Source organism: Solenopsis invicta, chromosome 1 (genome assembly GCF_016802725.1).
Source record: "Solenopsis invicta isolate M01_SB chromosome 1, UNIL_Sinv_3.0, whole genome shotgun sequence".
Taxonomy (NCBI): Eukaryota; Metazoa; Arthropoda; class Insecta; order Hymenoptera; family Formicidae; genus Solenopsis; species Solenopsis invicta.
The window spans coordinates 7907223-7921482 of record NC_052664.1 but is presented as its reverse complement, the minus strand read 5'-3'; the positions used below and the strand labels follow the sequence as shown (position 1 = coordinate 7921482).

General features: G+C 30.9%; 1 protein-coding gene across 3 annotated transcripts in view; it reads left to right on the top strand.

Annotated features, from left to right (window-relative positions):
• LOC105193771 (putative inorganic phosphate cotransporter) overlaps positions 1 to 12370 on the top strand; it is a 78886-nt gene extending 66516 nt beyond the window's left edge. For 2 of the 3 annotated variants that reach the window (XM_026140182.2, XM_026140181.2), the window contains exons 2-9: positions 1959 to 2155; positions 6550 to 6789; positions 7322 to 7409; positions 7753 to 7976; positions 8596 to 8748; positions 8843 to 9217; positions 9289 to 9444; positions 11024 to 12370. In XM_026140182.2, coding sequence (XP_025995967.2) covers positions 1959 to 2155; positions 6550 to 6789; positions 7322 to 7409; positions 7753 to 7976; positions 8596 to 8748; positions 8843 to 9217; positions 9289 to 9444; positions 11024 to 11125 — 1535 coding nt within the window. In that variant the 3' untranslated portion in view covers positions 11126 to 12370. Of the gene's footprint in view, positions 1 to 1958; positions 2156 to 6549; positions 6790 to 7321; positions 7410 to 7752; positions 7977 to 8595; positions 8749 to 8842; positions 9218 to 9288 lie in introns of all 3 variants that reach the window. The other variant, XM_039447035.1, reaches the window with a different exon arrangement.
• Positions 12371 to 14260: the final 1890 nt, after the last annotated feature.

Here is a 14260-nt window from a genome sequence, read left to right as displayed (position 1 = left end):
ATCGTATCTCTGTATTGTTAATTGGCGGTCGTTGATCAATTAACGGTGATATGATGACAAATTCGATCTTTTTACGTTGACTTTGATCAAGTGCAGCACATAGCTTATAACTTATCGACATTACGAAATGTTACCAAATTTCTGTGCCTAGTAATTCATATGAATTCTTAATAATTGTCAATAATGAAACTATCATTATGCAGATAGCGACGTTTACACATATCTTTTATCGATTACGATCTAATGATTCAGTTTCCATTGAGTGCAGAGCTCGATACAGTAGAGTCTCCTTAATTTTGGCCCCCATAATCTTTGCGTTCCTTTACAGGTACTTTCACAAACGCTAATACTCCTTCCTTTTACAGAATACCCTCACCACAGCACGAGTCTACCAACCACCGTGTACTTTACTCTCGCAAGTACACGGTGATTGGTGGATTCGTGCGGTGGTGAGGGTATTCTATAACTTTGGCATTCCGCTCTTATTGCCCCATCAGCCAAAATTAAAGAAACACTACTGTAATTCTCTTGCAAAATCCTCGAGAAGTTCACGTGAAAACATAAATTTAGGCAATATTGTAGAATTAATGTTATTTTACAACTTGAATTTAAAAGAAGAAAAAATCATTTTTTCGATGAATTAATTTTCTTTTATTTATTCTGCAGAATGACGTTGGTCTTTTTTAATAATTTTTGAATAAATTTTAATTACAGTTTTGAAATTCCGGATTTAAATATTAATTAAAAAATTTGAAAAGAAAAATTGATTTTCTTAAAATGTTTTTATAAATTTATAAAACAATATTAAATAATATTCTAAGAGTGACAAAATTAAGTATTGAAACACAAGAATTTTATGATATCTACATCATAACTTTTACATACTGTTAATAGTTCGCAATTCAATTAACTCGCGTCATAATCTTTTTTGGCATAACCCTCACCTCGGCATTGGTCCCGCCATTCGTCCTTCGGTTATTTCCGTGAAAGTTTGGCACAGTCTCTGCTAATACACATTAGCAGTTACAGGACATGCTTTGGCAAATATCTCATGAGCGTCAATTAACGATGCCATAGCGTCTTTGTCGAGTATCATGGCAATATTTACAGGACACGTATTTCCTAGCGTTACGGAACATAGTTATATAAAATTGTGTGTGTGTGCGTGTGCGTGTGCGTGTGCGTGTGTGGTGTGTGGACACGTATTTCCTAGCGTTACGGAACATAGTTATATAAAATTGTGTGTGTGTGCGTGTGCGTGTGCGTGTGCGTGCGCGTGTGCGTGTGTGTACATGTATGTATAGTACAATGTTTGTAGGAACATTTACACTTAAAGAGATGCTAAAGTCGTCAATTTTATCGACTGGACAGTGACTTACATACGAACGATTTACAAAATTTCAATATTACTACGTCACTATCGCATGTACACATACAAATAAATTTTTGTATAAGCTTTTTATATCAAAAATGTCTAAATCAAATTTTAAAAACTTAACGTTGTTTCTTTTGTGTTATTCGTATCTACATATATGTCTAGAGACTCCAATTTCTTAAATTCAAACTGCAGAGCTTTTATATCAGGCAAATATTGTCACAATTTGACAGCTCTAGACGCTAGATATTAGTTTACGAAATGATAAGATCTTATTTAACAAATTTTAAGTAAGATAGGACAGCTTTAGGATTTCTTTTAAAGCCTAGTTATGATATGTTTAACGAAAAAATGTAAAATTACGGTAAACAATGTCTTATCATATTTTTAGAAATAATTTTTACAGAGAAATTCAGACTTTTAATTCGTGATTAAAATTGAGAGTAGATTTTTTTTCAATTCTTAATGTATAAAAGTATTGAGTACACATAATACGAGATATGTTATAAAATATTTTGTTTTACCTTTACTGATACTGCAGTATAATAATATAAGCTTAACATATGTTTCTCTGTTTTTTCAGTTCGATTTGGGAAACGTCACATGGTGACTTTTATGATATTCCTTGGCATGGCAAACGCCTACATAATGAGAACCAATATGTCTGTGGCTATCGTCGCGATGGTCAACCATACAGCTATTAAGAGCAACGATGAAGTAATAGAAGTCGTGAATGAGTGCGGACAGCTTGTTAGTAATGAAACCAATGCTGCCGAGCGCGTAAGTACAATACACACAATTCTTTTTTGAGAAGATTACGAATCCACACAGCACAGAAAGATTGTAGAAAAATTTTACAGAAGTACTGTAATGAAACATTGCAATATTGTTACAAAATCTTACAATGTTACAATGTTGCTGTAACATTACAGCAGTGGAGCGCTTTTAATAAGATTATGATATAATATATGTATATTTAATAACAATGACATTATAATTAAGATTTTTTCGAGGGGAATCACTCTTGAATTCTGGTGTGCAACCTATTAGAAGTCCGTTAAATTTCCTGAAATCCAATAAAGTCTGGTATAATTTAATGAGTTCTATATGTTATGTCATGATTTTTTGCCTTTTGTAATGAATATTTGAATGTTTGATTGAAAGTAGCTACTAGGGAAAGATTGTTGATGACTTTTTTTTTTAGAGAGATCTCTTAGCAATCGTAATGAATTCCAATGAAGTCTGCAGTCCAGTGTACACCAATTTTCTAAATGATTACCTCCCCCCCTCCCTTTTTTTTTATTTGAACGAATAATTTATAGGATATGTATACAAATCAGAAATGAAGAAAGTAGTTATACAGGGTGGTCATTAAGTACTCTACAAAAATTTTTTTCAAAAATACAGAATGTCAAAGTTTTGGAAAAAAATATTTTTTTCAAAAATTTCGAAAATTTGAAATTATTTTGATGAAACTTGTGTATGTTAGAAGGAAAAGAAAAGTTTTTAAAATTGTTGGAAATACCAAATTTTTCCTTTAACTTTGTCATCCTGTATTTTTGAAATTAAGTCGTTTTGGACAATACAATTATATGATGTTTTCGTCTTAATGATTCAATTTCAAAGATAAACATATATAATGATGTATGTATTGATATATTATTAATAGCATAATTGTAAGTTTATGTTTATATAATTATTTTCTTGAAAGAGTACTGAACTTATCTATTATCAAACTCGAATATTATCTACGAAATACTGAACTTGTCTTTTATCAAGCTCAAATATTATCGACACAAAATACGATTTTCTTTCTTTGCAGTTTATTGTATTGACAAATTAAACAAATCCCTTCCCATAATTGAGACACGTACTTTAAGGAAGGATCTTGGTCTAGATTGCTGGTATAGACCGCTAAAAAATAAGACAATTTAAAGAAAAATTATAATTTTGATTAAATTGAAATTTAAGGGACACTTTTACACATATTTAATACTTAAGTAAATTATTTCAAAAGATTGTATTAACATTTACGCGAGTTATACGCCATATTGCACGAGATGTTTTTTGTTCCTTCGATCGACTATAGGAACATAAGTTGTAGTTTAAGCAGTCAGATTTCTATCTGTTTGCGTCGAATGGTTGGACGAATACTTGTAAAATTTTTCCAATTTTGAAATAATATTTTAGAAACATATTTTTTAGATGTTCTGCTATAAGTATATGGATTTTTTTCATTTCTTTGAAAGTTTTAAACTAGAGGATAATCTTTCCTTAATGTGTTGTGTAGAAAATTCGTTTTATTAAAAATTATCTATTACACTGATTTGAATTATGTGATATACAATGAATTATGAGAGGACACGGCCTCGTATGTTAATGCCCTGTTGTGGTAAATAAAATGTGAGAGGACTCGGCCTTGTATATTATGGTTTTACGACGAGAGCTCTCGGGCTCGTATAATATCGCAAAGCTATAGTGACGATTGCTATCTAAAAATGAAAAGAGAGTTTTCGTCAACGGACGTCTCATATATATACCGGGAAATAAGACCGCGCCGGCCAATCGCTGCCCTGCAGTCCTGGCTGCAGTCCCTTGGTAGGGAGACGCGTGGCGACGCATCACGCTGCACGGATGTACAAGAAATTTCGTGTACGCTCTAGAAGTTCATGGAATTATCTAGATCGGCGTTCTTATATGTAATAGTGGGCCCACAAATGCGCATTCGACGCAACATAATGTATGTTACACTGACTTTATATTGAAAAATATTTTAAAAGATCAGATCTTTATTCGTTTTTAGTCATAAACATCTAGATTATGCATTTAGGCTCATAAGAAAGTTTGGATAATTATTCACTTTAAGGGAATCAGCGCCGATGACCTTGACCTTGTCATATGTTGTCAAGATCATACCCCTGAATGACCTCTAAGTGATTTTAGTTGTCGCCCGTTATTTGTTAAAAAGTCAGAAAAATTGTGAAAATTATAATGGGTTTTCAACTTTCCACGCGGAACAAAGCCCATCTTACAATTAGTACTGGTTTCACATGAGTCCACGATTTTCCACGCGAAACGTGGTCTATCTCAACTCCCTCCTGGTTAGTGACGAAACTAAGTTTATGATTGTACTGTTCCACATGGGTTTATGACTAAGAACGCAAAGTCTATTCCACCCTCTCCTCTGTAAATGGTAAATGAATATCTGTGTTAAATCGTCGCTTTGCGTGGAAAGTAAATGCTTGGGCGACGAGGGGCTCCGCAATGCATATGATCATTGAGCATACAGATATGACCATATGCGTGTGGTTACAGAGCACAATTTGGAATTGGGTAAGAATATCGGCGGGAGGAACCTGTCCCCCATCCAAGCATTTACTTTCTACGTTAAATCCTTTATATCAAATTATAAAAATAACTTTTACAATTTTTTTTTATAATTAGAGAAGAAGAGGGTATTATGGCTACTGTCAACAATATGGCTACCCCTATTATTTCCGTGACGTATTCTAACAATTGCTTATGGAGTTATTCATTTAATAGCCCGCCGTTTTTTATGACGCTAATATTCCAATGCATAATGACTGAATTGTTATAAGGCATTTTTACTTTTGAGCACTTCTAAACTTTTTCAAGGTACACTTTTAACCTTTAATTACATACACGTCCTCATTATTCTTAATCTTGAGTGTATTATCACACGAAGGTACATACATTAGAGTATTTTTTTGTTATTTAACTTTTTATTCCGCTGTATACATTTCGAGTTATAAAAAGTTAAAACAATAACATGGAATTTTATTAATATGGTTTTCTAAGGAAAATTTTTGTATCGAAATATTTCTTCGATAAATCGATTGTCACTCTAAAGAGCGGTGCTTAGAAACATTAGAGACATCATTTTATGTTTGTTGTTTAATGTAAAACAGGTATAAAATAATATTTTTAATGAAATTTCTAATGGTATTTCTAAAGCTTCTGAACGCAGGAAAATTCTAAACAATGGAAAATTAAAAATATATAATTTTGTAACAAGGTACTGTGTTTTTTTAAACTGAACTAATTGTTTTAAATTATTTTTATGGATAGCCATATTACAACCACTTTTTTCCACCGATTATGTAGTGCATTAGATTTTTATAAATCACGTCCTAAATAATAAATATTTCATTACTTTGAGTCTAGAATCTGTTAAACAACACTTTGACGAATATAATCGTTCAAGTTTTAATAGAAAATATTAGTTATAAATTTATGCAATAAAATGAAAATCGGTGCCATATTACCCTCTTCTCCTTTATAACTTTTTAACGACGGTTAAAATTTCTTGGAGGTCACTCAGAGATATGACCTTGACAACATATGTCAAGGTCATCAGAGCTGCTTTATCTAAAGTGAATAATTATCAAAGTTTGCTGCATAAAAAAGTTTTAGTTTGTACTTACAAAATGATAGTATGATCTGTGGATTACATGAAAAAGTAACATAGTTTTTAAAATTAGATATAAATATAAATGATATGAAAAATTAACGTGAAATAAAATTTGTGTATACACTTGTGTATACTATTGACGCTGTAGTAACAATGTTTCATAAATCATACATACATATGTATTGTAAATTATGTCATGTTCGGTGAAATGTATGACTCGAGCATTCTATTAATTTTTGGCATTTTTATGTCTCTCATACATTATAATTTAAATAATGTAATTTTTAGAGTATCTTAGAATCACGTTAAAATTTAATATTAATTTTAGTGTGAATACAAAATTATAAAATTGATGTGTATTTTGGTTGAAAAAATTTCTTGATTATGGGAGTTACTATGAAGTATTTTCTAAATTAGTTTTTAGCGTGATTATTCACGATAGACTCGTTAATTGACTGCTTAATATAATGGAAGACTGCTGTATCAAATTGCTTATTAACTTAAATCCAAAAATATGCATGCATACACAAATCTTTGTACATACTCGTACAATCTTAGTTCATTTTCACAAAATATTGCTGGAGCATTATCAAAATCATTGCATATGAATACTTTAACAATTTTTTATGAAACGTGCATTGTAATATGCAATATTGCCATGCTGTTGCAATGTAACTGCAAAGTTCTGTGCTGCATAAGAAATGTTTATGGGAAGGAGCTGAAAAATGCCTTTTTTTTACAGAGCGCCGACGGACCGTTTGTGTGGGACAACAAGGAACAAGGCTATCTCTTAAGTTCATTCTTCTGGGGTTACGTTATAACGCAGATACCATTCGGTATACTTGCCAAGCGTTACGGCGCTAAATACTTCCTTGGGATCGGCATGCTAATCAATTCGATTTTTGGACTGCTAGTCCCAATATCTGCATACTGGGGCTATTGGCCGTTGATAATTATTCGCTTCATTCAAGGTTTAGGAGAGGTAAGTAACATCTCGAAAATTCTTTACCACTGTAACATAATAGTCTGATTGAGACTCGAGAAGAGCGAGCGAAGATGAGTATGTGTGATGTTTCGGGATCGGTTATCTATTGTCCAAATACATTGCAACTTGCAAACAACTTTCATTCGTTCGTAAGTATAACATTCACGAATTAACTTTGAACAAATTTTATAAAGAGATATACTTTACAAAATCATTATTACTTTTTTTATTTTAATTCTTATTTTTTACATTATAAATTATATTGAAAAACTTTGATTAATAAGATAAGTTTTTGTGTATTTGCAGAGACAGATTTATTACAATAGCTTTAGCATTACTTCTTTTTATTGTTTTTTTTTTACTTTTAGCATAACTTTAGCACTACTATTACATTAACATATAATGATATAATATGAATATAAGTAATTATAGTAATAAGTTTAAAGGATTACTGATCCGTTGAGTGAACGTTTTTTGATTGTACGGGTGTATTTCCTTCCCCCTAGGAATGGATTAATCCCTATTGCAGGGTCCTATTGTGCCTTGCACGCATGCACTGCTGGCGAAGTGGATACCACCTAATGAACGGAGCAGGATGGGTGCCTTTGTCTATGCCGGTAAGCTTGTTCAATGCGATTTTTTCATCCTTTATGTAGCGATTTATCGCGTGTACCAAGTCGAGAGCTAGTTCGCCGCGTGAGAATCCTCCTCTCTGTCTCTGGGGCATTTCGATGCATCGAGTCGCTACTGTGTGTACGCGTGCTTCTTGCTGCGGCCGGATTTGTGGACCGTGGACCGTGGACCTTTTCAATTTCTTGAGTTATCTTCTTTTTTTAACCATTCATTCCCACAAGGTTTTTTTTCCGTTGGTAAAAAAAGAAAGAGCACGAGGAGGATTGGACATTGATGACGATTATTAATCATATTTTTTTGCATTTTTCTCTCCCTTCCCATCGATAGGTGCACAATTCGGCACTGTAGTATCCATGCCATTGAGTGGTCTATTGGCCGCTTGGGACTTCGGTGGTTGGCCTTCTATTTTCTACGTGTTTGGTATTATCGGTACCATTTGGTGCATAGCGTTTCTCATATGGGTCTATGAGGATCCAGAACAACATCCAAGCATTACAGAAGACGAAAAAAAACTCATACTCAGCTCTCTCTGGGGTAGCGCCGGCATAACCGTAAGTTTCTTTTGCATTTTTTTTACTGTTACTTCTCTCTTAAGTTAGTCCTTCATAACTGAAGATCATGGTCTCCATTTGATACATATTCTCACGGAAGCTTCATAATAATTGCCTTGGCAAATGTACTTTCGATGCTTTACCATTGATCTTTTGAGATGTGTTAATGAATTAAAAATTTGATATGTTTTGGGTAACTTGAACCTAGATCTCTAGCAAAGAGCAGACGCGTAATTCTTACACCACGATCACTAATACTGTTAATTAACTGAACATATATTTTTATTTATTATATTAAGTAGATCTTTATTTTAGGGAAGCATGTACATTTCCCTTTCTAAAAAAATATAATTTAGGAAAATTTAAGTAGCGATGCTATTTTGTATTATTTTTTAATAAAATTTAAATGTAAAATAGAGAAAGATATGATCTTTATATACATATACAATGATTTAAACACAATTTTTTACCTTTATTTGTTTTTCCACAAAAAATTACAAAATTAAATCACGTTTGGACTCGTTTAAGTGTATACTCGTATATCACATTAATCTATTGTTTCTTATAAGAAATCTTTTTCAATAGTAAAGCTAATTTTTTTTTCTTTCTTTTTTTTTAGTCGTCGCCTCCTGTACCATGGCGAGCCATTGCAACCTCGCTACCATTTTGGGCTATCTTGATGGCGCACATGGGTCAGAATTATGGATATGAAACATTAATGACTCAGCTCCCAACATTTATGAAACAAATTCTCCACTTCAGTATCAAAAAAGTGAGTAATATTATTTATGAATGATATTAAAATTGGAAGAAAAATTTTTTCAATAGTTTTTTGTACGAAACTAATTGTTTATTGTTTATTTTAGAATGGCATCTATTCAGCACTTCCGTACTTAGCCATGTGGATCTTTTCTATGCTTATTTCTCATGTCGCCGATTGGATGATTTCTTCGGAAAGATTTACTCATACTTTGACTCGTAAGATTGTTAACAGCATTGGTCAGTATGGACCGGCTTTGGCATTGATTGCTGCTTCGTATACCGGTTGCAATGCCTGGTTGACGGTAACCATCATTACAATAGGAGTTGGTCTAAATGGTGGTATTTATTCCGGTTTTAAAGTAAATCATCTTGACATATCTCCAAGATTTGCCGGAATTTTAATGTCTTTCACAAATTGCATCGCCAATCTTGCTGGACTTCTTGCACCAATTACCGTTGGAGAAGTTATTGCTACATCGGTAAATATATATATGATTAAATAATCGAAATTAAATATACAATGTATTTATGATACTATTATTATTTTTAGCCCTCGCAAGCAAAATGGAGGATTGTGTTTATGATCTGCGCTGGGATTTATATTTTTTGTGCGACGTTTTATGTAATTTTTGGTTCTGGTCGAAGACAAGCGTGGGACAATCCAGATAAAGATGACGATAAGAATGAGAAAAATCAACTCAACAATGTAAGAATCGTGAACGAAACTCAACATTGACAATTGAATATTTTTATCTATAAGATCAGTGATGATGCGAAGAAATCGACACTGACGACGTGACGATTGTGTCCACTTGGCCATTTCATTTATGCATATTCATTCCCTCTCTATATTATTTAGCCATTTGAAACAAAGGAATACATTAAAACATTTAAGTTAATCTCATATTTTTCTTTTTTTTACTGTGAAGATATAAAATTTTTCATTATAATTGTCACAATTCGCATTATAGATACGTTTTCATACTTTTGTATTGAATTGCAAAAGTTGTACTTCAATTGCTTCAATGTTATATCGTACGTTTCGTGTGAAAGACAATTTGTATGCCTGTAAGAAAGAGAGAGAGAGTGAAAAAGAGAAAGAGGGAGGGAGAGAAAGCTATATGTAGATTATACTCATAACCAAGCTATTGTTATAAGCTTCGGTTCGCGTTTGTTGTATTTTATAATATTTATCAATTTTTACATAATAATTTCGTGTATTATGTAGAATTAGAAAGTCGCACTTTAAGAACTCGCATGTTGGAGAAACGATGGAAGAGATTCTCAAAAAGAATAAAAAAGTATAGAAAACTATTAAATACTTGCGGATAAGCAAATTTCCATAAACTTGCCGAAAATATCATGACAGCAATCAAAGCAAACATGGTTTTAACGAGATTACAAAAACCATTTATAAAATTATTTCTTAATTATACATCAAAACTTTATACAATTAAAGCGATGCTAGAGTCGTCGTTTGTATTACCGAAGAAAATACTATTTTTGTAAACAAGTATATTTTGTATTGGTTTTACAGAAATACAATTCCTTTTACAGAATTTAAAATATATACGCTAATAATAGTGTATGGTTCTGATCCATTTTTTGATTAAAAACTAGGTAAAATAAAAAAATTGCAGATTTTCTTATCGATTTTTACTTTAATATGGTAACTAAAACCGTCAGTTCACCGAAACACTTCATGGAAACGTTATGCAGGTTATACATATGTATGAAATAAAAGCAGAGCTAGATATAAAATAAATGTATGAATAATATTGCATCGTTAGAATTAAGCCGGGAAGCCTAATTTAAATGAATAGAATGTTTGACAAATTATGTATATATGTATGTGAGATTTCGAGTATGTAGTAGTATGTAGGGATCTTGATGTTTCGTAAAACGTACGTATGTATTGTAAATTATACATGTGTAAATCAAATTTGTTGATAAAACTGACGACTCCAGCATCGTCTTAAGATGCTTGAATAAAATTATATTACTATTCGAATTTATACGACTGAGAAACAGATTAACATTTTTAGGCACGTCAAACTCATTTGTGATATGCGATGTTGTTATTCGCGTAATATTAACTTTAATAATAATATGTTGCGTATTCCAATACATATAAATTTTAATTTGCATAGTGGGCTCCATTCAAGCATCCTTGCAGTAAAAAAAAAACTTATTTATCTTAGTCTTCCATTTTATTAACAACATATTTAGTTTCTGCTATTTTTGTAAAATGGAATACAAACGTTAAAATTTATAAATTTTATTAGGTTTATCATGATCACATGCTAGAAAAGGATGTATCTCCTAAGGCTTATCTTCAAGACAAATTTCCTGTTTGTAATCTGACAAACTTGTGGCAGCAGTATTAGAGCAAAGATCCTCATCGTTCATTTTTCTTTAGTACATCACTTTTTATTGCAACTATTGCCATTTTGTATTGCACATGTGTGTAGTCTGGACCAAAGACATGATAGTAACGACAAATCTCAGTTTTGTCGTGGGTGTCGTTAAGGTGAAGCCAAGGATCTTCACTTACAATCCAGGCGTCGTGAACAGTGATGTATATACAACAATGGTGTTTATACATATTGTAGATATTCGCGCGTATAGAAAGTTATTACCCTATTAAGTTATAGATATTAGACGAGTTATTTCTCGTAATTATTTATATAGCATTATATCATGAAGAACAGATCATTACCTCCTACTAAAATAGAAATTGTCAAATGTCACTGAATGATTTCGCTTTTGTGTAGTGGAATGCATTTTTTCATAATTGATAAGTCTTTTTTTAAGTTTTGTCTTAAGCTGTACAAACCGAACAATAATTGTAATTTCTTTCTTCATACAGTCTCTAGTATCGAGGCCATTTATTTGATAATCGACATTATTGTTGATAATTATCTGAAATACGTAAACGCACAAAACACTCGTGAGCATAAGTCTGAAACAATTGAATTGTCTGAAAACTAACTAAGGAAATTAATTAAAGGAATTATTAAATAACAATATAATGAAAACATTTGTTGGCTTATTCTTCTTGCGATTTTATACAAAAACTTTAAAAATAAGATTAGATAGCACTGTACATTAGTAGAAAGGATAAAAATCGATGTGCGTATCCTGTGATCGTGTATCTAAAAGTGCCTTTGATAGTAGGGTTTTTTTCTTTTAATAAAATAATGTTCTAAATATTCGCGTTACTCTAACAAGAAAAAATGTCAAAGTCTGCGAACATTATTTTAAACTTTCACGAGTTTGTAAATAAAGTTGCACGAATTTCAATAAACTTAAAAACTGAGCTTTTAATTGAAAATGAAAATTGCCACAGTTCTGATGAAGCGATTAATATAATAATCATGAATGTAAACAGGTTTAGAAACGAATCCGACGGAAGATATAATAAGGAAATTTATTCAAAACGCTATAATAATTAATTTAATGCAAAATTTCATAAATCCATATTTTTATACAAATATTTATACATAATGTACATACGATACACGATGCAATGTTACAACACATTAAACATATTTTTATTGTTGGGATTGTAAAACATATGTGATAATAGAACTGCAAGTAAATAAAAAAGGTAAAGTACAGCCATTATAAATTATTTGTTATTACACTTTTATTAATTCCTTCCTTTATAATATAATAAAATGTATCTCTTTGTAAGCAAAATACTAATAGCATGTTAATTTGGCAGGAAATTCGTTCATCATTGTAGCTTCGTATCACTTGCGTCCCATTAAGAATTTATCGATACAATAATTAAATTAAATATGAAAATATTTTTATCAAAAAATAAGTATTAAATAGCAAAGTGCATTTATAATATTTTTGGCATGTCCTGGCAACATACAAAAAATAATATTTTTTAAAGATTATATGAATATTCTGAGCATATCCTGATAAACATGCGAAAAATAATATTCGTATAGAGATGTTATAAAAAGATTCTGAGCGTATTATAGATATTATTCACACATTCCGCATTAAAACAAAATATTCATATGGTATCATGTTCTGTTTGGGTAAGGATCGACCTTTGTTCATGCGAATATTTTATTTTTATTTAAATTTAAATCGATTACTTTACGTACAACACTTTTGAGATATAAATATTATATAATAGTTACCTCTTCGTTCGTATAACTTTAATGTAAAATTAATTTTATAAGATTTTAACTGGATTTGATTAAAAAGATATATTAATTTACCCATAGACTAAAGGTGAATAATTAATATTATATATAAGTAATACTATATATTAATTTATCCTAAGTCTATAAATTTACTTAATAAATATAATTATATAATACAAATATTAAAATTGTTTATTGAGACTTTTTTGATTTTGTAGAAAAATTTTTCGATTATATACCAATATATGCATAGTCATCCTGCATATAGAATATTCTGCGTCGACAGATGAACACATCATTGGCGCAAGTTGCAACCCTGGTGAAAATATTTGTCATAATTTTTATACCAATTGGAACATTTTTCAAAAATATTCAAATAAAGATTTCTCATCCAATAATTTTCTGAAAAATTGTAACTTTTCGAAAAAACTCTGGGTGATGGGGGTATTTTGTTAAACAAAACAAAAAGATTTCTTTTTCTCTACATTGCAACTTTAAAGTACTCTTTAAACCACGTATAACTTTGGTTAAAAAAAAATTTTTCTGTCTCTTCTACTTTTGTCTTCAACGATATTCACCCCGAAAGAGAAACATCATTTTTTTTTCAAAGAGTGTTTTAGCTCCTAAACATGAGATTCCGCTGATGAAAACAGTTATACTTAGGGTCTCTTAGATTTTCGTGTTTAAAACAACATATATATTTCAAGGAGAATCAAATCGGTGCCGGACACCCATGACAGTTCCCTTGGTAGAATATTTTGTCTAATTAACATATAAACAATTCTAAGAAAAAAATGTAGACTTTCTGAGTATTTTCTAAGTACTTCTGAAAAAAAAAATGTTCCAATTCGTATACAAAATCTGGGAAAGTTATAAAATTAGATATTTTTAAAAAATTCTAGGAAAAATTTTCTATTTATTTGATAGATACTGAGATATCGTGTATATCAGCTAGTGTATACGTGTTTGTAGCAGTGTTAAAACGGGCCAGGAGCTGTATTCTTGAAAAATAACGTATACGAATTAAAATACTATAGTATACGTTACATATATTATAGAGGTCCCTAGTATTTTCGCATATTACGTTATTTTTCAAGAATACGGTCGCAGGATTTTCACGCATGCGCGCCAGATGTGACTTCAGTAAAGTATCAGTCAGACTAGTCAGAGATAGAAACAGAATTAATCTTTAGCCCGTACAATTTTTTTACAAATTTAGAAAAATGTTAATATATTTTATATATTTCTTATATATAAACATACACAAAATACAAATTAAAAACAATGACTTTAAAATTGAAATAATTAATCTTTATTTAATAATAAAGAATTATAAGTTAAAAGACAAACAGAACA